We start from the raw sequence: 25,607 nt of genomic DNA, 5'->3' as shown, positions 1-25,607 counted from the left end.
TGAGCGGCCTTGTGCCTCGCTCCCACCACACTCTGCAGTGACAATAGCCCCCTCCCCGCAGCAGATAGTCCTCTGGCTTATAGATGAGGAAGCAGGAGCTCACCCAATACATTGATGGCGGAGTGGAGATCAAAACAGGGATCCCTAATTCCCAGGAAGACACGATCCCTTAGCCAGAGGTCTTTAAAGGAATGTACAGAGGTCTAGGCCCATCTGTGTTTAAACAGAGTAGGTCCACTGCTTTAGTTCTTATATGATGAAGTTCTGCGAGGGATGAAAACAAGGTTTGGAAACAACAGCAACCTTGGGCTGTGTTGCCTGGATTCTAACAAATAGCTCTTGACTCGCTCCCGCCAAACTCCCTTGTAAAGAAGGCTTTTGTTTCCTGTGCATATCTTTGGTTAATTATTTTTAAATAAATAATTATGTAGCCTGTGGTAGGGGAAAAGCCTCCCAGTGACCCATATTTGATCATCAGAGGGTTGGCCCTCTTCCTTCAGCCAAATTAAATAGGCTAAAACCAGAGTCTGTTTGACTTGAGACTGAATCGATGATGGGGACAGGCTGGGGGTAAAAGCACACCTGACTCCCAGGGTTATCACCACTCTCTCAGGAGCAGAGCATCCTGGGGAGGTAAATAGCTAGTCAGGGAGTCAGAGAAAGCAGGAGCAAAGCAAGGTGAAGTCCAGTTCCTCCAAACGGTGAGAACAAGAGGGCCGGGCTGGGCCGGGCCTCCCTCCCAAATTGCTTCCAGGGCAAAGCATCAGTGGTCCACCAGGTTTGGATGCTTTGGAAACTCCTCCATGGAAAGAGAATTCCATACAGTACTTAGAACTTGCCTTATGTTGTCTTGAATTCTAGAGTCTTAGGGCATATATCTTGGGGTCTTTTCCTATACCAGTTCCCTCCCCCAAGCAATCCCCCTCATAGTTGCCATTTATTTAGCATTGTGCTAGGAGCTTTATAGATGTTATCTCTAATATAAAAATAAGGAAGCATTGTCTTCACTTTATGAGAGGAAACTAAGGCACAGAGAGAAAAATTTCCCAAGATCTCACATCTGTTAAGATCTGAACCTGAGCCCAGCCAGTGTGGCTCAGTGGTTGAGTGTTGGCCAATGCGCCAAGAGGTCATGGGTTTGATTCCTGGTCAGGGCCCAGGCCCAGGTTTCAGGCTTGATCCCCAGTAGGGGATGTGCAGGAGGCAGCCGATCAATGTTGATGTTCCTCTCATCAATGTTTCTATCTCTCTCTCTCCCTTCCTCTCTTTCTAAACTTAATAAAAACATACTTTAAGAAACAAAATTTGAACCTGAGTTTCTCTAGCTCCATAGCCCACACAGTCTTCCCACTGGCCCTCCTTGTTAGAAAATGCACCCTTTTCTTGATTTGAAATCTGCCTCCCTCTTCTCCGTTGAATTGAGCTTTGCCTTCTGAACTCATAAGCTTCAGGTTTTTCTGCTTCCACATAACAATACTGTGAGCTCATGTGAGTGGAGGAAAAGGACCTGATTTATTCCAATGGTTTGAAGTAGAGGGTGATAAATAGGAAAGCAGGGGGCTGCAGATCACGCAGAGGGAGACAGACAGGACTGGGCAGAGGCTGTTGGTTTGGAGACGTGCACCTTCCTTCCTTTTAACATCATGGTTCCTGTTTCCCCAAAAATGTAATGTCCCAGACCAATAGCCACTGAATTCTAGTGCCCCATTACCAATACCGCTCCCACTAACAGCCCCTTGAATTGAAGGATGGGGAAAACAACCAATAGTAGAAGCCCGTAGAGCATGCATTAAGCCACTCGATAATCCAACAAGTTGCTCTTGAAGGTTGGATCCCTGCTTTAGCACTTATTTGTCTTCCCCCAGCCCTTATAAGCTCTGGGTCATATCAGCCTTGAATAATGTCCTTTGGAGGATCCAAGGACACTGGCTTGGGTCTGCTTTTGGCAAGCTTCGTCTTAGTGAATTGGAGGCTGCAGGTTATGATGCTTGCCTGTCCCCTGGGGGGACTTTGTAGCCTCCTTGGGAAGGAGGGAGGGCGAGGGGAAACAGACCAGCAGAATCAATATACTTTGTAAAGAGATGATTCATCGTGGGAAACTAGGCAAAGGCGAAGTATAGCCAAATAGTTGGCCCACCTCTTTATGTGAGTGCATGCCTAGAACTTGTGGTCTCCCTCCCTTGCAGAACAGGGTCCCCCGGTCCTTTTTTGTCAAATCCAAAGTGAAAAACTAAAACACTCTAACCTTTGAGCTTAGGCTGAGACGCCCAGCTACTCCAGCTTTGTCTTTGACTGTTTCGTGGGCACATCAAGCAGGACTTTGACTCTGCAAACTTACCCAGGTCTTTGCTTCCTTCGATTGCCTGGTCTCCACCCAGCATCTTCCCTTTCCTGAGCAAGAGGGTGGGTCAAAGCAGTGAGGCTCTAAACATGCTTGCAGACCAAACTACAGTGCTTTATCAAGCGTCTACATCCCGCCTGTACATGCGGCCTGCCCCCCCTCCCAGTAAACAGGCCTTCCCCTGTGGCCTGGGGAAGTAGCAATATACTTTGATATAATGGGACCCCACCAAAGGAATATGAGTCCCAGAGCCAAAGACTCCTAGCTGCAGTCCCATCCCTGTCCTGCTTTGCCTGTGTCCTCTAGGTCTTTGGGGCTCAGACAAAACAGTGGTGTGCACAGAGACTGATGCATTTTGCCATGGCTCTTACAAGGGTCACTGGGCAAGTGCCTCTTTGAAAAATGGGTCAACTCATAGCCAAGAGATGACAGGGAAACATTTCTAGAAGGTGTTTTGAAGAATAAAAGAAATATTCCAGCCAGGAAGAAAAGACCCTAAATCCTAAAAGAGCTATGCTGATGTAGCAACAAGCACAATCCATTCATTTCATTCATTCATTCATTCATTCATTCATTCATTTGACAGGTATTTATTGAGCAGCTACCAAGTGCTGAGGCACTGGAGACACAGCAACGAGCAAAACAAAACAAATAAAAATGTCCTGCCCTCATGGAGCTTACATTCCAAAGCTCAGGAGAGGCCTTTCCCCGAGAAAAAGACAGCCGGGATTTCTCACGGGCAGACACAGGAGGAGAAGGCACTTTTGTTTTCATGTCACCCACCCCTGAAAACACCCGGAGAGGCAGAGACATCTTCCTGAGGCGACGGTGGCACTAATGTCACTGTGGGGTCTGCCTTGTTTTGCAGGAGTGCGCTACAGCCAGCAGGGAAACAGTGAGGTCACTTCCTCCTCAACCATCAGTCACCACGGCAACAGCGCCATGGTGACCAGCCAGTCTGTTTTACAGCAAGTCTCTCCGGCCAGCTTGGACCCCGGCCACAGTCTCCTCTCACCTGACGGTAAAATGGTGAGTACACCTGGGCCATTGTAGCTCTGGAGCTGATAAGATAAGAGGCAAAACAAACACAACTTCTCACAAGGCCTGCCTCAAACAATGAAGCATTGTAGGCCTGCCCGGGAAGATGGGGGGCTGTCCGGAGCTGGAATGGGAAGGGAGAGCCGGTGACCCAGCCTTTGGCGGCTGGAAGAGGTGTTCGGTTTGAACCCAGCCAATAAATCTGACAGAGCTCTGCTCTCATTTTATTGATTGAATGCCTCATAAAGGAGCAAGCCGGGTGGGACACTGTTTGTTTTGGGGCTGCCAATGACATTTGTGTTGATAAAATGTTCATTCACCATCCCCCCCCTTCCCCAACCACGGCCTCCAAAGCCAGTTTTTTTTAACCCAGAGAGGGCCTCGCTTTCAAACAAGCCCCCCTTTCTCTTCACCACCCCCTGGCGCTGGGAAGGAGAGGAATTAAGTCAGGCTTTGGGGGGTGGCAGGTGGGGAGAAACTTCTTGAACTGGGGTTTTGAAGGACATCAGATGGATGCTAGTGACTGTCGGGGCACAGAACCCAGGTGGGGTGGGGCAGTGCTTACAGGGCGAGTGAGAAGCACCGACTTTGAAGTTACAGTGACCCAGGTTCAAATCCCAGTTCTAGCACTTAATAGCTGTGTAGCCTTGGGCAGGTTACCGAGCTCCTCCAGGCCTCCCTCTCGTCTATAAAATGGGGGTAATAACAATAGGGGTACTGAGGAGACAAGGGTGGTAACCTGGGACGCACTCGGCCCAGTGTTTGGTAAGGTAAATATTCAGTAAGCGACAGTGTTGCTGTGATGTTAACGTCACGTTACTCTCTTTAAATGAAGTTTTCTATATCTATACCCACAGCCCACACTCAGGTGTAAGTTTAGCACACTTAGTGAGGAATAGACTGTCTGGGTTTGAGTTGTCAGGGTTCTAATTCTCTAGCAACACAAGTGCAGGGGAGAGCAGCCTAGGAGAGAACACAGGCATTGCAACACCCGTAAGGGTAGGAAATGGAAAACTTTAGTCTTTGGTCATGCTCTGTGTTCCAGCGAGGGGGGCGGGGAGCCACAGGTTCCTGGCTTCTATGCTCAAGGTGGAGCTGCACACATTCCCTCAAGGTGTCTGACCCAGAGGCGGCAGGGGACGGAGAGGGGGGAAGGGACGGAGCAGATGCCATTTTAGACCTTGACGTGTGTGCTGTATGGGCAACACAGGAATGGTGAGTCACAGGTGATTGAGTCCCCAGCTCCCTGGAGGAAAAACAAAGTGTAGTTTCTGAGGAGAGAGCTGGCCTGGCCAACTCTAGTTTCAGGGGACCCGAGCTGATCTCCCTGGTAGAGGCCTCTGCAAAATAAATGAAAGGGAGCTCCCGGGGGAGGCATTCTGCAGCCTCCTTGCCCTTCCCCTTTCCCTTCAGCTTCTTCATGAAGAACCCTTTGTCTCGGCTACCTTGTGAGAGGCACAGACAACTCTCTAGGAGTTCTCAAGAGTCACTTTGAGACCCAGACAAGTAGGGCTAGGGATTACCCAGGCTTCCCTGGAGAAGGGGCCTCGTGGAAGAGGTCTTGACTTCTCGTTGGATGGAACCCTCCAATCTCCACTCCTGTTGCCTGCAGGCCCTTGGGTTTCCCTTTGAGCCCTCCCACTCGTTCTCCTAAGAGGCAGACTGCCTCCCCCAAGGCCGGGGCTGCTCCCAGGGCAGCCCGCAGACACGCTTTCTTCTTCCTGTTCTGCTTGGCAGTGCCCTAGTGGGCAGCATGTTCTTGGATTGACAGTTGACCAAGATAGCACACCTCAACGTCAGCAAACACCTGGAAGCTTGTTTGCAGGGACCAGCTTTTCACTAGTCTCCAACGCCCTGGCTCATATGTCACTAGTTCTGGAAGCCCAAATTCAAGAGTCCATTTGCTGGTAATATCTAACAGATCTTCATCTGCCAACGCAAGAGGGGAATATGATTATAAATAATGCAGGTGGGGGATCAGTGTGTCCAAGTCTTGGAGGATGGGTGTTGCTTAACTTCGGTTTCCTCATCTGTAAAATGAAGGGTAATGGGTGTGAGGCCTGCTTGTCACTCTGCTGTTCTTTGAGTAAGCCCTGCACAAGGAGCAGCGATCTCTGGGTGCTGACGTTCAGTAGGTTACCCATTTGAAATCTCGCCCCAGATATTGGAAATGATGCTGAGCCATTTGAGCTTCCTTTTGCACTCTCTGTCCCCCACCCCATGCCCAGATGGCATGCATTGACAAAGAGCCGGCCAGGTTTAGGGTTGCAGTCTGTGCATGTTGAACCTTGTTTTTTTAAAAAGCACGTACTGGATATTTTCACAGCATCAAAGCAGTGTGATCTAATGGAGAAAAGCTTAGGCCTCGGAGGCAGGTAGCTGCTTTCAATGCCAACTCTACCACTTGGGCACATTTCTTAACTTCTCTAACTTCAGTTCCTTTTGTGCAAAGTAGGGAGCAGAATACCGACCTCATAGGTTGTAGGCAGGTAAAGCAGTTAGTTAGCATAGTGAGAGGACTGCACATGGCAGCTTTAACTCAAGCTCTCTGAATTACCGTGTAAGGATCATGGCTGATATCCTTGGCAGCTCCCTGGCTTCCATCAGTCCTGGAGGCAAATAGAATTTAATGGTTACATTTTAGAGTGGGAGGGAATTTGACTAAGATTACCCAGACATAGTAAGTAGGTGAGATTTAAACTCCTGCAGAACTGGGTTTGGATTCCGGCTTCCTCACTTAGTAGTCAAATGACATAGTCTCTCAACTCTTCTGAAGATTGCTTTATTAATCTGTAACACAGGGGCAATCATCATAATGCCTTTCCTATTTATGTCATTATTTATCGAGGACAGTCAGTGAAAGCGCTTTACAAACTCCAAAGCCATCCACATTTAAGTTGTTTTTATCACTGGCACCCACGTTTCTCTTTCACCACTAAAATCAAGCCTTGAACTGGCAGAGATTACCATCACTTTGACTTTTTCTGAAGGACTACATTACCCAAGGGAAGTTTGAAGGCACATTACTGATTTTTTTTTTTTTTAATGACTCTGACATTTTGAAAAACAAGTCCAGCAAACAGGCTGGTTTTCTCTTGTTTGATGTGGCTGGAATTCCTTCTTGGTCACATGACCCCTAACTCACTTCTTGATGCTCATTTTGAAAACACAAACAAACCTGTTTGGGTTTTTTTCTTTCTTTCTTTTTCAAATTAACCTTGGAAGCTATGGGGCTGATCAGAAGGGCAGGGCATGAGAGATAGTGTCTTACCTGGGTGCTGGTGCAAGACCTATAATCTGAGCAGCTCTGGGTAACGAGAGCCAAGAGGAGAAACTGGACTACTGAGACATCTGACGTATGCATTCGAGCCCTACAGCACCCCTCAGGTCCTGATGCCATCAAGAATGCCTGGGTTCGTTCAGAATGAGGGAGGGATGTCTTTTCTTAATAATAATTTAAAAAATTATTTTAAAACTATAAATAATAAACTACTTTGTCATGAAAAGATGTGTGTGTATGTGTGTGTAAAACTGATAGCTTCTTATAATTCATGGGGAAACATCGGAAGCATTTCTGATAACATCAGAATCAAAGCAAACGCATCTATTGCAGCTGTTATTATTTGATACTATTCAGAAGTTCCAACCAATGCAATATGACATGTACACATATTAGTACTAGCACAGAAGAGACCCTATCAGCATTATATGCTTGTGATGCCATTATATACTTGGAAAAATGGAGAAAATCAAAACAGAAAAGACACTATTAGGAATAAATAAAAGGATTCCGTTATCAATAAAAAGATTCAGAGTAGCCATGTATGAAGTAAACACATAAAAATCAGTACCTTTTCCTTATTAATCTGTCATTAAAATATAATGGTAAACCAGAATGGGGATACCTGGGGCCTACGACTTATTTAGTAGCTTTATCATTACAATCAGCTCCTTAACCAAAAAAAGAAAGGAAGAAAGGAAATAAATTCTGATGTATAGTGGAGATTTGGAGGCAGTAGAGAAGCTCAGTAGCGGCTGATCTCCCTCAACCCTTAGTAATAATTGCAGGGATAGGAGAAAGTCCTCTATAAAAGGTAAGAACTTGAGTTCTAGAGTTAGACAGACCTGGGCGTAAATACCAGATGTATCATTGTTGAATCTTAGGCAATATGCATATCTACTCTGAGCCTCAGTTTTTTCATCAATGAAATGGGAATGGCAGAAATACCTACCTCATGGGACAGTGGTGAGGTTTGTGAGTTAATGTATGAGCAGTGCTTGCTAGAGCCTGTAGTCATTGAGAGCTTCCCTGGGTTTCTCCCTGGTCCCTAACCTGCTCTCACTGGGGAATCCCAGGACATTTCTTCAGTTATTTTTAGCAATCATATGTCTTCAGCACCAATAATATAGAAAGCATAGAGCAGACTAGAGGATACTTCTAAAGTGAGCAAGTGACAATCGTATAATACCCATGGGCAGAAGAATCTCTAAGGCAAGCTAATAACTCAAAGGCAGTCAATAAATGAAGCACCACAAGGGAAGAGATTATTGTCTATTTTACTTATTGCCCTATCTTCAGCACCTAGAACAGTTCCTATCCACACATAGGTGCTTAATAATTGTTATTGAGTAAATGAATAATGAAGAATGAATGAATGAATGAATGAATGAATGAATGAATGACTTCATCCATTAATTAGTTGTGCCAAGGAATTGCTAAGTGATGTCATTTGGGACACTACTCTTTGCAGTTTCAGTTCCACTCATGTTGCTCTTTTTTTTTTTCTCTCCAGCAGATCTCGGTCTCAGGAGGTGGTTTGCCCCCTGTCAGCACCTTGACAAATATCCACAGCCTTTCCCACCATAACCCCCAGCAATCTCAAAACCTCATCATGACACCCCTCTCTGGAGTCATGGCCATTGCACAAAGTAAGCTCTGTTCTTGGTCAAAAAACTTGGGGGTACAAAGTAAGCTCTGTTCTTGGTCAAAAAACTTGGGGGCACAACCTTATAAGAAAGGACTAAAGAAAACCCCTTCAAATTCATCTGCCACTTGTAGATTTGGTTCACCTTGTTTAGCTTCTTATCTTTCTCCTCAACAAACTTGGATCGTTTAGCCTAAAACAGGAAAAAAAATGCAGTGGAGTTAAATCTTGATCACAGCTTACCAGCTGTGTATGTCTTAGTTCTAATCATTGAATTTTTATGAGGTTCGGTTTCCTCATCTGTAGAATGGGTTGCTGATCAATGACAGTGTGCATAGACATGCTTGTAAATCCGTAAGGCATGAGTATGCATAATATTGTAGCTTATACTTTGTCTCGTGTACTTTGTCTAGTGTTTGTTCCTATTCCTAAGTATGTGGTAGATTCTCCAGGAGATTGTGCTGATGTATCTTTGTGTTGGTGAAGATGGAGCAAGACACAATGGGCTACCTTGTAAACGGGGAATTTTGTGTGATCAGATGAGGCCTCTTTGGCCAGTGGTGAAAATACAGTGTGAGGGAACTCCAAAGGAAACAGTCATAGCATCTCTGGGTCTGTAAGGAGAAACAGGTTGTTGAAGCCCATGCCTTGAAGATGGGGAGATGGCTCATATTCCACAGCCAGCCTGTACCCCGCCCCCGGTGGGCCATTTTAGGGCATGGAAAGGCTGATATAGGCTGTGTCTGTGGATGTCTCTCCCAGAATTTTAACCCCAATGAGTGTTCAGTGTATTTTCAGCTTCATCATGACAGCTCAGGCCAAGTCATCATTGTGACTCTGGGAAGTATTCCTGAGAAGTCTCAGGAGAGATCTAGGGGTTGGGGTGGCACATTTCTCCCCTTTCGTTCAGCCTAGGACTGCCCCATTATACTGATGGTCTCCCTTGCTGATCACCTCTCTGTTTTATTCCTGCCTTTTCCTCTCCTTCCCTCCTTTCCCCTTAACCAGTGTTAGTCAGGATAGCAACTTGGGTTACTTCTGAAGAGAATGACTTATATATTCTTTAAGGGCAAAACAAGACTAGGCCCAAAGGAGGCACACAGATAGACCAAATGAGTATGTGTGGTTCTCACCCTATCCTTAGCTGCTCGGAAATTGGTATACTCCACATTTATTTTTGCAGAGGGAAATGGGAATGGAGAAAGCCCTTAGGGGACTTACAAAATATGAAGTTATTTTAAATTTACTGCCTTTTCAATGGGCCCTCTCCAGAAATACAGTAACCATACCAATATCATTGAGAGTGAGATAGGCTACCAGAAACTAGCTTGATTGCCATCTAGAAGATTTGACTAAAACCCATGGATAAGATAGCCCACCTCCTTAGTTCTCCAACCAAAATGGTACATAAACCATCCTACTTACCTTCTTTCTTCCCAATGCAAGCTTTGGCTGACACACACTGTTATATATTTCCTTAGGCACTGTCTGAACTAAACATTTCCCCGAGGCTGCCTCATATTTTTCAATTCCGTTCCTCTTAAGTATCTTCACTCATGCTTCTCTACCTTTTCACAGTAATCTTAATTTCCTACTGCCAAATGGCAATGCCAGAGTGTACACTGACCTTACTCTGTGTGTGTGTGTGTGTGTGTGTGTGTGCTTGGAGTGGGAGGGAGCATGAAGAACGGTGAGGGTCACCAGAAAACTTGGCCGAGACACAGTGGTCCTCCCTCCCTGTGGAGTGTCAGGATGAAGAATTAGTTGCAGGCACCCTCTTTTAGCCGACTCATGTCCTGTTGAGCACGTGGGTCCTGCCTCAAGACCACAGAGGCCGGGGAGAGAGTGATACCAAATTACTCGGCAGGGCCCGTTCCTCAGGACAACATGCCTCTTAAGCAGGAACCAGTGCCCAGAGAGCAGATGAAAAGGCCAAGAGTCACACTTCCTGGAAGCTGGAATGACATCAGTGGCTCTCAGTCCTGGAATTGAGGCACATCAGGGCCACAGACTGTGTTGAAAATAAGATTCCTGGGCCTCACCTCTAAAGGTTCTAACTCGTTAAGCCTTGGGTGGGGCCCAGGAATGTATATTTCATAAAGAGCTCGCCCAGATGATTCTAAAGTGCAGGCAGGTTTCAGAACCATGCCCTCAAATGTCAGTTATCCACTCTACACAGGATAATTTGCTTTTCTGGGCAGAGATTTCCCAACAGGCAGCAACAGTGGGCTCTTGGGAAAGAGTAAATCTATGGGGCTTCCTTGGAGTCTGAGACCATCAGTGGAAGGTAGGAGAAGGAAACAGTATATCAGGGTATCAGGTGAGACCTTGGCTTGGAGAGAAGCTGAGCCCCTGTGGGGATTTTGGAGATAGTGCTATTCTGAGAGTGATCTGAGGACCCCACCCAGGAGAGCCAGGAGGGGGCTTATTCCTTCTTCACTCACCTTTTATGTTTCTGATAACAATATCAGCTAAAGCTCTGGGTAGGCAATTGTTGAGGCCTTTGTGCTATCTCCGTGGAGGACTTCCCACAGACCTGCTTATGAAACCATCTCCATTTCAGGAAAGGCTCTCTAGGTGTTCCTTCCACATTTGCCTAAAAGACTGAAAGAGACTTTTTTCTGGATTTCCTTCTTCATTTTATTCTTCCCTCCCCCCTTCCCCCTTCCCCACTTCCCAGAAAGCAAGGTCAAAGGAGCATTGGTGACTCTAGGAAAGAGGTTGGGTGTGTTCCCCTGATTCTCTTGTCCCTACTCCCACCTGCCTCAGCTGCCTTCCCCAGAGTCCTGCCCAGGGAACAGATGGAAGGTGGGTACCAGGGACCCAATCTTTGCAGTGCCCACCCCAGTTCTAGAGAAGACTCAGGACATAGACAGTACAGAACCACAGAGGTCCTCATACCCCCAGAAAATGGTAAGACCCACTATAATTCCCAACCTTCAACTCCCTACTTCATACTCACAGGACTGAAGAGAGGGGTTTTTGTTTTTTTACCAAAATGTGAGACCCTGCACACTCCTGCCCTCTGCTGGACAGATAGATCTGGGCAATAAGCTGTTCCTCAGAGTGGAGGCCTTTAACTCTGCTCCGAGGGCACCACCAGGGCAAGCCTCTCTCAAAGGCAGGCATGGATCCAGTGAGCCAGTAGGGTCAGCTTTCCCAGGGCCCTGGCAACCTCAAGGAGCGAAGCTCGGGAGGTTATTTGACTTTGGGAGACCCTCCGGCCTCAGATCTATTGAAAACCCATTTCCATCTGCAGCTCACTGTGGAATTTGAGTAGTTCCTTAATCTCTTCAAGCCTCAGTTTTGTTGTCTAGAAAATGGACCTATAAAATCACTTGCCCTGCAGTCTCTTATGTAACGGGCTCAGCCCAGTGCAGGGGCTCAGTGAATGGCCATTGCCATCCATTCACCTCTCCTCATCCCTGAAGCCACCTCTGATCTTTCCCTCTTGCTCCCACAGGCCTCAACACCTCCCAAGCACAGAGCGTCCCTGTCATCAACAGTGTGGCCGGCAGCCTGGCAGCCCTGCAGCCGGTGCAGTTCTCCCAGCAGCTGCACAGCCCTCACCAGCAGCCCCTCATGCAGCAGAGCCCGGGCAGCCACATGGCCCAGCAGCCCTTCATGGCTGCTGTGACCCAGCTGCAGAACTCACACAGTAAGGACACGGGCGTGGTGGGGAGGAGCACAGAGGGCCCTCAGCAGCCAACCACTTCCCTCTTTGGGTCAGAACTTGCTCTGAAGTTTGTTGGTTTGCTCACTTTTTCCTACCCTCAAGATTGATTCCCTGGGAAGGTTGGAAGAGGACCGATGAAGCCTACCTGGAAGGGGAGTTGGAGATAGAGGGCAGGGATAGTATGTATGCGGAACACGTGCCCTAGTTTCCCACGCTGGCACCCATGCGTGGTGTCACCAGTCAGCCACAGCACCTTTCCCAATGAGCCCCAGTTTAGCTTTTTCCATCTAAAAGTCCAAGCAGCCATTACCAAATGATTATAGTTGGAATATAATTTGCATCCCGTTTGCCTTCCCTGGAATTGAAGAATCTTCTCGAGTCCCCATGCCCTCCCTCCAATTTACATACTCCAAGCATCACAAACCATGAATAGAAGTGGAAATACCACTTGCACACCTTCCTGGGCAAAGAATATTAGTGTTTCCACTCCCCCCCCCCCCCGGCTATTTCCCATCTCCAATCTGTACACCTACCCTAAATCTACCTTCAACCACTTATTTTCCACCTATCCCCTGCCCCTATAGCTCTCCCCACCCCCATCCTGAGCCCCAGGCCCCCAGTCCTCTGGTCAGATTAAGGCATAGCCCCTGTCCTACTAATTTGGGGAGAAATCATGGAAAGGATGACTTCCCTGCTTCAGGCATGATCCCACAGGAACATCAGAGAAGTCTCTAGAATAGAGTGGTAGTCTTGGAGTTGGACCAACCTAGATTTGAATCCTGACTCTGAGACTCAGAGATATGCAGCTATTGGTACATTAATTACTTAGCCACTCTGAGCCTCAATTTCTTCATCCATAAAAGGAAAATAATATGTATGTAGAGTGATTGTGGAGATAAACATAGTTATGAACTGTGTTTGGTAAGCATGAAGAGCTACAGAAACACGAGTGACTGCTTATTCTGGGCTCCTCAATAGGAGCAGGCAGGAATGAGGAAGACTTAGTTCCTCCCCTGACTGCCTCAGGCAGAGCTGCAGATCTGAGCATCCGAGGGAGACGGTCAGGTTCAGCCTTCTTCTATCCTCGGGGCTCTGTCCCCCCTCAGGCCTGCGGAGCTGGTTTCTGAGCCCCATCTCGCATTCCAATCACATTTTCGTGGCTTCGAAAACATCTGCCACAGCCTGTAGCCGAGTCTGGGAGCACATGTGCCCCAGTTTGCTTCTTCTCGGGGCCTGACAATGTGCTCCCCGCTGGCCCCTGGCCCCTCACCTGAGCAGCCTTCCTCGGTGGCTTCCTGGATGGGTGGGACAGTCAGAGAGTGAGCACCAGCAACCTATGGACTGCTGAGCCCCAGCTGGCCTGGCTGGTTACCAAGAGACAGTCGTGGGGCTCCAGACCAGGAAACTCCCAGCCTCCCTCCACGGGAAGGACAAGCCGAGGCAGCAGGCAGTGACCTTCACCCCTGTTCCCTACCGAGAGGCCTGCTCGGTGGAACAGGCCGGTCCCTCCCTCACGGCCAAGCATCCACATGCTTGCCTGAGTTGGTCACGTGGCCTAGAATTGACATAAATCTTATGGATAACTAGTGTGAACCAAAAGGCTCCAGACCTGGTGGACAGGTACTAAAAAAACTAAAAATGGAGTCACATGCTCCTGGAGATTTGATTTTATTCTAGTGTCCTTTTGTCTGTCCTTCATATTTCTGGGGTGTCTTAAGACTATGATGTCAGAAGGTGTCTTTGTTGTTGTTTGTTAATCCTCTCCTGAGGATATTTTTTTCATCGATTTTTAGAGAGAATGGGAGTGGGGGAGAGAGAGAAGCATAGGTTGGTTTGCTCCCACAGGCGCCCCAGCCAGGGCTGGGGATTGAACCTGCAACCCAGGTATGTGCCCTTGACTGGGACTGGAACTCGAGACCCTTCGGTGTGTGCGCGGATGCTCTAACCACGGAGCACACCTGCCCGGGCATGTCAGAAGGCATTTTGTGCAAATTAGAAAGCCCACAGTTATATCAATTAATTATACCCGTGTCTAATTATAATTATTAATTAATCTATAGTTGCTAGCATGAGACCTGATCCTTGAGTTCTGTCAGTTTGCCAGCTACTTAAAGCGTTTTTGACTTAAAATCCCAGATGTACCACATATGCCTAAGGATCACTTGGTGGTGCCCAGGCATCTAACACTTCATTCAAGGTCAGGAGAACAGAATTGTTGTCCACCGTTACATACTAGGCACTGTGCAAGGCTGTTTATTTATTTGGTACAAAGTGCTTTAAACTGGGGCTAAGTAACTTGGTTAAGGAGCCAGGATTTAATCACATGGCCATTCTCTTTACCACGTCGCACTGCCTTCCCAAACCTCGCCACCACCAGCACCACCACCCCCTTCTACCTGCCCAGGGACCCAGGAGCTGTGGCGTGGGGTAGTGTGGGATGTGCATACGCCTGTGTGATCTGTACCCTGATTTTTGTCTTCACTCTGTCTCCAGTGTACACACACAAGCAGGAACCCCCCCAGTATTCCCACACCTCCCGGTTTCCATCTGCGATGGTGGTCACAGATACCAGCAGCATCAGTACGCTCACCAACATGTCTTCCAGTAAACAGGTAATGCCATCGGGAAGGCGGGGGTAATGACTAAGGCTATTGATGTGTAGAGAGAGTGGCAGGTTTGGACTCAGCCACAGGTCTGGTCCTTTGAGGCTCTCTGTTAGTCGCTAAAGGAATCTCTGAGGTTACAGGGCAAAGAAGGTGGCTTATTGTTCCCCTGGTGTCGCCAACAAGAGCTCTAAATGGGGGCTGAAGTTTGATAAGTCTCTGGAGCCTGCAGTACACAGAGCCTTTAGGCGTGGAGACTGTATTTCCCCGGTGGATTGCCATGATCCATGGAAAAGGTATTTCCAAGGAGAGCTCAGGAAGTCAGGCCCTCTGTGGAGTTTCATGCTTTGTAAGAGGGCTCCCTAAGGATTTTCCGCAAGTCAGTCAATGGAGAAAGTGAGTAGTAAGTCAGGGATCCTGAGGCTGATTTCCCCCGTCCAGGACCCATACTGGACCTAGAATGCTGTAAGCTCTAGAGCATGACCCAGTTCTACCAAGCCATGGGGACTCCCCAGTAGACAGCCTGTCCTGTCCAGGGGTCTGCATTCACTTGGTGTTTTAGAAAAACAACAACTTAGAATCAACTTCCTGGTGCACTGAAAGTGGGGAATCCAGAGGCTTAGTCACCGTTTCAGTTGATGACTAATTCCCACCTCCACATAGAGGTGATGGGGTAGCAAAGACAACCGACAGCGAGGCTCATCGCGGAGCTCGGACAGCTGGACTGTAATGGGGCACTGAGAGTTAGAACACAGGACAAGAAGTCTGAACACAGGTGACAATTCCAGAATAATACAATAGGCCTTTTAGTGGCTGGGCTCTATGCCTCGTGGGAACTGTTTAGCCTTTATTGATTACTAGATAAGTAGGCGACAACCTTGAACTTCATGTCAGAGGCTCTCAGCAGGGTTTGGTCTTGTTGATGGTCCTTTCCCCATCTGAGCTCTGCAAATCACACCTCATCCAATGCCACGTGCTTCCAGCAGGTGCTTTTGTGGGCTCAGGGTTCTCCCCTCTCCCCTTTTCCCCCGTCTCCTCCGAAGTCTGCAGTGCTGTGAAGCAGGAGGGTTCTATTTCTGTTGTACCACTTGCTTGGTGACCTTGACTTTCCCGAGCCTTTGTTTTTTTCATCTTTAAAACAAGAGTTGTAACACCTACTTGTTCTGGGGATTCAGTGAGGTCACCCAGATTAAGTGCCTGGAGTGTCTTGGACACACACACACACACACACACACACGCACACACGGCCTACGCAGCTGGGCTCTGGAGTTGGGGGGCGAGGGAGAGGTGTGTGGGACCTGCTTTGCTACTCTTCTCTCACCCAATGGAAGATGAAAGGACACCCCCTCCCCACTGCCCTGCCCTTCGACTCCGTGCGATTTCCCACTCTTTGTAGCGAGCAGGGAAAACATTTATCTGTGCTCACAAATCTCAATCAGGGGGGCAGCGAGGCGCAGCAGCTCCGCTTGGGAATACCTTCCCCTTTGAAAGGTTTATCAATCCATCTGCCGCTTGGTCAGCCCTAGACAGGACTGTGATTAATTATTTCTGTCTTTCCCAAGTTGACTTTGATGCTTGCTTGTTGAAACAAGTCCTCCGAATTCAGGAAATGGTCTCTTAATCAAAATGCTGCAAGATGCTCCCTGAGACGCCGCACCAGCCCCCAAAGGGCTTCTCCCCTCCACTGGACAGAGCAGCCAGCCGACCTTGAGGCCGCATGCATGTCCCTCTAGAACCACCGTGACGTTATCTCCAAGTCCCCAGACATTTCAGGAGTCTGGTGACGGACTCACTTCCAGATGATGAGGATGGTGATTACACTTAGTAAGGATAAAACTATTCATGTAGCACTTTACAGTTTGTACTTCTCAATAGCAGCATCTCTTCGTTTCTCTTTATCCGAAACCTCCTAAGAAGTACAAAGAAATGAACGAAGGCTCAGAGATGGAGCGTGTTCTGCCCAAGGTCACAGAGATGATAAATTCTAGAGCTGGACCTTCGGACTTTGGTCTTTGACTCTAAATCCTGGACTCTTTCCATTTAAACACTACTTGCCTTCCAATACCCACCTGTAAGTCCCCACAGTAGTTGTTGCTCTTCTGGTCTTTAACAGTCAGGAACAAGAGTAAAAATTGGCCCAAATGTTATATTTCAGTCAGGAAATTGTCTTCCTACAAGCCACAGGGGAAGAGGGAATGGGAAAGGCGAATGAAGTAGAATGAATGTAAAGGGATCTTGGGTGGAGAAAATTTGTACAAACTCTGTTCCAAAGGCAGAGAGTCAAGAGTGAGTTCCCAAAGACACCTGGTGGCAAACCTGCTTGTTTCATTTTGTTTTAAAGTATTATTTTCTGAAAAGTGCTTTAAGACCATGCCTAGGAATCAGAGGCACATAGAATGAGGACAGGAAGACTCCTTGGTCTAATATGTTGGGGGCGTGGTTGGCCTAAAGAGTTAAACGCCACAAAGCAGAGTTTCCAGGATCTTTCAGGTGCTGATGTGCACAGTGAGCAGGGCCATCAGTGTGTGTACCTTGCTCCTCAGCGATTGAGTCAAAGGGACACAGCCGGGGCAATGCTACTGCAGAGGCACCCTAAAGTGCTAGGAGAAGCCAGCAGATCCGAGCTAATCCCAGTTCCTTCACCCCTTGCTACAGGAACATGGGCCATTAACTCACTGCTGTGAGACAGTTTCTTCGTCTCTTATGTGGAAAATCCCACCCCTATCACTAAGAATTTTCAAAGTGCCTGAGAGTGGCTGGTACATAGTCCAGTACTCAAAGTGGTAACTCACCCCCGTTCCTTCTCCTTTCTGTGATCCTTTAGGAGGCACCTTCCAGCCACTCTTTCAATATGTAGCTCATTGCTTGGTCTACATGTGGTCAGAGTTGGTTCTGACAATAACATGTCTCAGGATTGGAACCATCTCTCAAGCACATCACACCTCTTGGGCTCAGGCTCCAGATCCCTGCTTTCCATTCTGCTGACACGCAGATGCCATCTCACCCACCTCCCAGGAAAAATACAAATAGCTCAGGGGCCTCTCAAAGCACCCAAGCCCTTTGTGCTTAGCTAAATGCTTGGGCTATAGTAGATGTTCAGTGAATGAATGAATGAATGAATGAATGAATGAAATAAAAAGTAGCATTTTTTTAGTGCCTCCCATTTGCCAAGCAGCGCTCCCGGTGCTTTTGCATCTTACCTTTCCTGGCTAACCATCTGACCCGCCCTGCAAAGTAGATGATAGATAGATAGATGATAGGTAGATAGATGATAGATAGATAGATAGATAGATAGATAGATAGATAGATAGATAGATAGATCTTTATTGATTTCAGAGAGAGGAAGGGAGAGGGAGAGAGAGAGTTGAAACAGCACTGATGAGAGAGTCATCATTGATTGGCTGCCTCCTGCATGCTCCCGATTGGGGATCGAGCCCACAACACTGGAATCGAACCTTGAACAGGAATCGAACCTTGATCTCCTGGATCCTAGGTTGATGCTCAACCGTTGAGCCATGCCCAGCCAAGCCTGCAAGGTAGATATTTTTATGCCTGAGTCACAGAGCAAAAATATGAGGTTCAAGGATGGGGAGGGATCTGGGCAAGTTCACACAGATCTGGAGCTGGACTTCCAGACTTTGGTCTTCTCGCTCCAAATCCATTCAACAACACTCACCGTCCAATATCCATTTCTAAGCACCCATAAAAATAACCCAAGGTTATGCATGTATATAAGGCTAAAGCCAGAATTTGAACTTGTATCTGTCTGATCCCAGTATTTCCTCTTGTCAAGATAGACATGCCCCAGGGCCTGTGGATCATGTTTCAGGAACTTCGGGCTAGGACTTTCTCACTGGGAATCCTTCTGCAGCTTCTGCCAGTTGTCCTTTCCAAATCTTTTGCCTTCCTTTCCTCCTCAACCCTTGGGTGCTGGCGAGCTACTGTCTGAGTGGGTCTGTGCCTGAGCTCCTGCAAAACAATGTCCTTGTTTCCAGTCTGGAAACAAGACCACAGCAAGCACTGGCCTTGGTTAGAACAAGTGTGGACAGGCTGTGAGCTGACTTGTGTTTCCACAACTTCTCTACCTACTGCTCCACTTCCTAGTTTATAGAGAGGTCAGGAGAGGGCCCTCAGAGCAGTCACTGGTCAGGGGTGCTGACAAGAAGGGGGTGGGAAGCCTCATCATAAATCCCCTGCAGCTCTTCCCTGCCCCCCCAGCCTTCCCCGGTGGTGAGGCCGTAGGGTCTGATGTTTAAGAATACCAACTTGGGAGTTAGGCAGACCCAGGCTCACGCCTCTGCTGCTTTCTACCTGTGTGACCTCAGGGGAAAGTCTTAGCCTCTCTGAGCTTCAATTTTCTTACTTATATTTGAAGGTAATGATTGCTCTTTCATGGGATCATTGAAAGAATTAAATGTGGTAAGACTTGTAAAACACTTAGCTTAGTTCTTGAAACGCCCAGTATGTGGCAGCTGGGGCAGACTAGGCTTCCCAGGATGGCAACCCTGAGTGTCTTTCAAGCTTAGAAAGGAGAATTTTAAATGGCAAAGGGCACTTATTTCCCTGTTGCTGGACTCAGAAGATAGAAAAAAGTGATCTTCCTTGTGGTTAAGAGCACAAGCTTTTCTGTTGTGAGACCCTGGGCAAGTTACATAGAATCTCTCTAGACATCAGGTCCCTCATCTATAAAATTGGAATTATAATCATTTATTTTAATTAATAGAGCTATAATTAATCTAACTTAAGTTAATAATAATAGAGGTAAGTTATCTATACTCACTGTCTCCACTTCCTCAGCCCCAATTCTCTCTTGAGAAGACTCCAGACTGGCTTTGGTCCTCACAGTGCGCTGAAATAATCTTATCTAGCTCACCAATACTTACATGTTGCCAAGTCCAGTGGTCACTTTTTAATTTTTTTTCAATTACAGTTTACATTCAATATTATTTTATATTAGTTTCAGGTACACAGCATAGTAGTTAGACATTTCTTTATTTTACAAAGTGATTCCCCCTGATAAATCTAGTACCCACCTGGCCCCATACATAGTTATTACAATATTATTGACTGTATTCACTGTGCTGTACTTTACATCTCCATGACTATTTCGTAACTACCAATTTGTACTACGTAATCCCTTCACCATTTTCATGCAGTCCCCCAACGCCCCCATCACTCTCACAGTTATCAGTTTGTTCTCTGTAGCTATGAGTTTGTTTCTGATTTGTTTGTCCATTTACTTTGTTCTTTAGATTCTATGATTTCACATGTAAGTGAAATCATATGGTATTTGTCTTTCTCTGACTCATTTCACTTAGCATAATACCATGTTGGCGCAAATGGTAGGATTCATTCTTTTTTTATGGCCGAGTAATATTCCATTGTATACATATACCACATCTTCTTTCTCATTGGTCACTTTTCAATCTCTGTCTCTGACAGCTGATTACTGCTTCCTTTTTTCACTTGGGTGTTGGGACATTACCATTTCTGGCTCTCCACGTTTCCTTGGCAGGCCACTCGCCTTCCCAGTATTCACTTGTTGGAGGGCCCCCAGGCGCGTTCTCTTCTTAGTTCACTCCTGCTGATCTCTACGAAGCCAGTGGCTTTGCATCAAGTGTACACACTGACAGAGTCTATAATTCTGTCGACAGTGCACATCTCTCTTCTGAGGGCGCATTCACAAACCCAGTGCAACTTTGGCCTGTACATGCCTGAACTATCTGACAAGCCTGTCAGATCGAACCTACCTAAAATAAGAAGTCATCCTTTTCTCCCCATTTCTCCCTACCCAAATTGCGTCTTCCTTGGGCTTCTCCATTTCCAAAAATGATACCAGTCGTTCAGGTGACATACCTGAGAGTCTCCTGAGTCTTCTCTCCACACCCTACATTCAGTCCACCAATAAGTTCTGCTGGGGACCCTCCAGAATGCATCCTAAATCAGACTGCTTCTCACTACCCCATCAGTGCAGCACCCCATCTCTCACTGACCTCCTGCCATGGCTCCTAACTTCTCACTCCCACATTCACTCTTGCCCCCTCTATGGTGGGAATGGTCTGTTCACCACACAGCAACCAGAATTATCTCTTTTAAAAAGGGAAATCAATCATGCTAGTCCCCTGTCAAAACTTGCCAGTGGCTTCCCATTGCATCCAAGACTTCCAAGCCCTTCGTGATGAGATCATTACTAGCCCTGCCATCGTTCTCTCCTTCTCCTCCTGCCTCTTTCCCTTGGCTTCAGCTGAACCAGAGCTGAAGTGGTCCCAATGCAGGACTCTACATTTTTTGTGTCTTCTGCTGGGAACACTCCTTAATGTGCACCTTTGCATGCCTGCTCCCTCATTTCCCTCAACTCAAAAGTCACCACCTCAAAGCAGTCCCTCCCTGATCTCTCTCCCTAAGTTATTCTCTTTTCCCTCATCACTGTCTCCTCTCACCACGCTTATTTTTCTACAGAGTATTCATCTCCACCTAAAGTTTTATACATCTATGTGTATATTTGCTTGTTTACTTGTTTATTGTTCAGAGCCCTCCCTACAATGATGTGAGCAGGGTCTTGTTCACAGCTGCACCCCCAGTATCTAAAAAAGTGCTAAGCATGTAGAAGGCACCCAAATGTGCTAAATGAATGAATGATAATTACCTTCCTCAAAGGGCTGATGTAAGAACTCAGTGCAATGATGTGTGTAAAGCCCTTACTTAGCATGGTGCCTGGCACACAGTAGGCCCTCAATAAATGTTAGCTATCACCATTAACAAATCCTCCTAGAATGACATCCTGAGCAATCCCCACAGACACCACACCTTGTAGACGGAGGGCTCTGTAGTCACTCAGAGGTCCTCTGGGCAGGGACCCCCGTGGGGCTGCGTGTGTTGGGCCTCGGTCCTGAGGGACCACAGTGTCCCCCTTATCAGATGTTTGTGTTTAGACTCTGAAGGGGGCAAATAACTCTAGTTCCTTTGACAACATTTAGGGCCCTGCCACCATTTTATTATGTGAGCAAACATTTGATAGCTGGGAAGCCCATCCCTAATGACAGGTCATAGAATCTCGCTGGCGTCTCCTTATCTGCCCTCTTGTTTGCTCTCCTATTGAAACCTGCAAGGTCACAAGCCATTTTCTCTCTCCTCCACCTGAAATCTGAAAATTGGAAAAAGGCTGATAGTGGGAAGTAAAGAGACTCGAGAGTGGGGGTGGGTGGAGGGAGGAAGAAGAGGCAAAGGGTATCGGGGCGCTGAGCAGAGCCTCAAGAATTTAAAAGGGTCAGAAACCTGCCTCGTCACACGAATGTACAGCTCCAGCCACTCCGAGGGGCACTCAGCAGCATGGACCGAGGCACCCGTACAGCAGTCTGAATGAGAACAGCACTTCATGCTTGCCAGCTCCTCTAATCCCTCAACACCCTCCGCTTTATAGGCGAAGAAACTGAGGCACAGAGAGAGGAACTTGACCAAGAGCTCAAAGCTAATAGAAGGCTCCTAACCTCAGCGCGTCATAGAAAGAACACACGCTGGGAGCGCACCCAGAACCGGTTTGAACCTGGTTCCTCACCCTCCTAATTCCAAAATCTTGGACAGTTCACCGACTCTCCTTGAGCCCTGTTTTCCTAATCTGTAAAATGGACATAAGGGCAACTTCACGTAGGGTTACGGTCGGAAGTACTGATTAATGGGATGATAGAGGGATAGCAAGCCTGTGCTGGTAGTGGTGGTGCATGTGTGTGGGGGGAGCCTTCCTGTGAGATGCCAGTGAAAGCGAATGGGAGCCCTGGCCGGTTTGGCTCAGTGGTTGGAGGGTTGGCCCTCGGACTGAAGGATCCCAGGTTCGATTCTGGTCAAGGGCACATACCTCAGTGGCAGGCTCATGCCCGGCCCTGGTCAGGGTGTGTGAGGGAGGCAACCAATCGATGTGTCTCTCTCACATTGGTATTGTTCTCTCTCCCTCTCCCCCTTCCACTCTCTCTAAAAAACAATAGAAAAAATACCCTTGGGTGAGGGTTTAAAAAAAAAAAAAAAAAGGAAAGAGGAGACAGAGGGAAACAGAAAAAGGACTCCTTGGAAGGAAAAGGAGAGGAATGATGTCCCACGTCCGTTAAAATTAATAAGGCCCAGGGCTCTGGAAGGGAGTCTGCCCCATGATGGAGGTGTGGCTCCTCTCAGAGATTTTTCCCGTCCATCTGGGGTCTCTCCCCAGCTCTCCAGCCCACCAGAAGTCTGGCATCAGAGGCCTTCGACCCTTGGATTTCTTCTCCGACCTTAAGTTCCTTGTCCTCATAGTAATAAACCTTGGGGAACACTTTGCAATTCCCATGCTCCTTCCGCAATAAATCATTGGAGTAAGTGCTGGTTTTCTCATGTGCTTTATGGTCTTGTTGCTCAAAGTAGATCGGCAGCATCAGCACAGCCTGGGAGCTGATTAGAAATGCAGATTCTTAAGCCCAGCCCACTGAATCAGAATCTCCATTTCAACAGGATCTCTGGTCCTCGTAGGTCCATTAAAGTTTGGGAACCAGTGGTCTCGGGGACCCTTCTCTTAGAGGTCTCACTTCCACAAAAGGGGAGAGCTGCCCATCCAGCTGCTGTTGCAACCACGCTGAGCACTTTATAAACAGCACTGTCACAGAAAGAGGAGCCCAAGTTCAGGATAAAGGTCAACGAGTTATGACTATTGCAAGGTCTGCAGCAGTTCACTTCTGTCTTCTGAAATGGCCGGAATAGCTGGCTGGCAGGTTTTGCTAAAGGAAGTGGGCCCTAGGACCAGCACCAGAGAACTGAGCAGGCACTGGGTCCCCAGCCCTCCACTCCAAGCTCTTTGCTGACTGAGTTGGGTCTCAGCTGCCCTAGAGAAGCCAAACAAATGGCCCATGTTCCTGCCAATTGCACACAGCTGAGCTCTCTGTCCTTTCTCTCTGCAGTGTCCTCTCCAAGCCTGGTGATACCCACACATCACTTACTTTGTGCACAGCAACAAGGATCCTATTTTCCACACCATCACTCTCCGGGCAGCTGTCATGGAAAAGCCCAGTGACCTGACAAGCACCTGCAAGAGGTCCCTGCTTACCTGACATCCTGCTGGTACCTCGGACAATCCGTTCTCAGGAGGCCCAGCTTCCCTTCTATGCAGTATTGTCACGATGCCTCTCCCAAGATGTCAAGTCCTCCCATCCGTCCCCAAGGTGGGAGGCAAGAAGCCACGGAAAAGGAAGGGAGAAAGCCGTAGCGTCTACATTATGCTCTTTCAACGAACAAACTGATGTGAAAACTTGAATCTGTTACTGAAACGAGGAGAGGAGGACACGTGCTATTGAACTGAGCCAAACACACTGTAAATATCAGCACTCCCTCCCCCACCCCCACCCCGACTGATCTTGAGAATTCTTTTGAAGAAGTAAATTTGTCCAATGGGTGTAAACTATAAACTACTGTAATTAAGTGCAATTTCCCCTCCACTTCCTTGCCCCTCTGCCATGTATATAATACTAAAGTGTCTATTAGTTTTCTTTGTAAAGGTCAGAGTTGAATTTTCAAAATGATTTGCCCTCCTTTCCCTTCCCCCGTGGAGAAATATCCTAAGTCGGAAGTAAAGCCCTCGCCCCCTCCTTCATGCCTGGACACACACAGGGATGCTGTATATTCTGGACTGACTGCCAGCTAACTCCAGTCTCCTGATGATAAGACACACCTCTGGATCCCTGGAGGTGCCGAACATAGTGTCAGAGTGACATCCTAGCTTCGGTGGGACTAGGGGGTTCAGTCAGTGCACCCCCGAGAAACCCCAAGGCAGGGCAACTGGCTGTTTGATAGCATAAGAAAGTTGTCCTTTCAGAAAGCCTCCCATTAAAACTATTTTGTCACTGCCCAGAGTCTCATATTTCTGTCTCTGACACTTCCCCTGCCACAGTTCTACCAAGGACCCCTGGCCTCCTCCTCGGAATTTCCCACTGGGCTCCCTGCTGCGCGCCCCCTGTCTCTGTGCCACCTTTACTGCTAAGGTAAGAAGAGTGGATTCTCCCGGCAGACTCCACAAGTCCGTCAGAGGGGAGCTGCCCAGAGCAGGAGTGAACACAACTTTTTCTCCTCTGCAACTCACAGGAGCAAAGTGATAGACCTATCTTGGTGACTGTGGTCACAGGCACAAACAATAAGCAGGAGGAATTTTCAGCCGCATCTTAAACATTAATTCCAGTCTTTCTTCCCTTCTGTAGGGCTGTTAGTCACCAGGAGAGTGGGCTCTTGTGGGTGTCACCTGTTGCCCGGGTTTCCCTCTCTGGTGGTGATGCTAACAGATACAAACAGTCCAAAAGGGGAAAAGTGAATGGACTGGACACTCTGCCAGCAGGGACTTTGCCATAATTCAGGGCTGACTCAGACAGAGGGAAAATGGACCTATCCTCTTGGCTGTCTCCTTTTGTGTACAGCACAGATCTACCAGCATTTCTCATTTCTAATGGTTTTTTTGCTTCAAGACTGAGTATTTCCCAGGCAATGTTTAAGCAAGGGAATTGTGCTGATCAGGCCCCAAGCAACAGGTTTTTCAAGATTCCAGTTTAGTGGAAGATGTAATTCTCAGTGAGCTAGGACATTTACTGAGTACCTACTATGTGCCCAGGGCAGGGATGGATGGATATGGAAATGCTGACCTCCTTTGGTTCCTGGCTCCCCTGGACAATGTAATTTGGGCTGAAGTAGTCAAGAGCAAACACATGGTTGGGTTGAGATGGCTGAGGCCACAGCCAAGCACCATGTGTCAAGAGAGGCAACATCCCCTGTCACTAATTGAGATGGCCTGTGAGTTCCAGGAAGAGGAAGGGAATATAGGCCTCAAGCCCCAGCCTCAATTGGGCCCCCATTTCTGGACTCATGTTTTTTCTGGAACAGCAAGTATCTGCATTTGATAGATTTTAGATCTTGCATTGTTGTGATGACTGAGAATTCAGAAAGTTTTATTCATCTAAGAGGTCATCTAGGCAGAGATGGAGGTGGGAGGGAGGATGTGTGGGTTGGAGAATCTTCAGGGACTT

The 25,607-nt window shown here is 47.6% G+C and overlaps 1 protein-coding gene across 6 annotated transcripts in view; it reads left to right on the top strand.

The window, feature by feature from the left end:
- Positions 1 to 24,445, top strand: part of HNF1B (HNF1 homeobox B) — a gene marked incomplete at its 5' end in the record, with an annotated part of 51,369 nt that extends 26,924 nt beyond the window's left edge. For 2 of the 6 annotated variants that reach the window (XM_081162058.1, XM_081162056.1), the window contains 5 exons: positions 3,210 to 3,370; positions 8,173 to 8,308; positions 11,768 to 11,962; positions 14,474 to 14,592; positions 23,502 to 24,445. In XM_081162058.1, the coding sequence (XP_081018184.1) occupies positions 3,210 to 3,370; positions 8,173 to 8,308; positions 11,768 to 11,962; positions 14,474 to 14,592; positions 23,502 to 23,522 (632 nt within the window). In that variant the 3' untranslated portion in view covers positions 23,523 to 24,445. The remainder of the gene's footprint in view (positions 1 to 3,209; positions 3,371 to 8,172; positions 8,309 to 11,767; positions 11,963 to 14,473; positions 14,593 to 23,501) is intronic. The other 4 variants (XM_081162059.1, XM_081162057.1, XM_081162060.1 and 1 more) reach the window with 3 other exon arrangements.
- Between the last annotated feature and the right edge of the window lie 1,162 nt (positions 24,446 to 25,607).

Source organism: Miniopterus schreibersii (assembly GCF_964146895.1).
Source record: "Miniopterus schreibersii genome assembly, chromosome: 16".
Classification (NCBI taxonomy): Eukaryota; Metazoa; Chordata; class Mammalia; order Chiroptera; family Miniopteridae; genus Miniopterus; species Miniopterus schreibersii.
The sequence above is the reverse complement of the archived record's forward strand: the minus strand, read 5'-3'. Positions and strand labels throughout refer to the sequence as shown.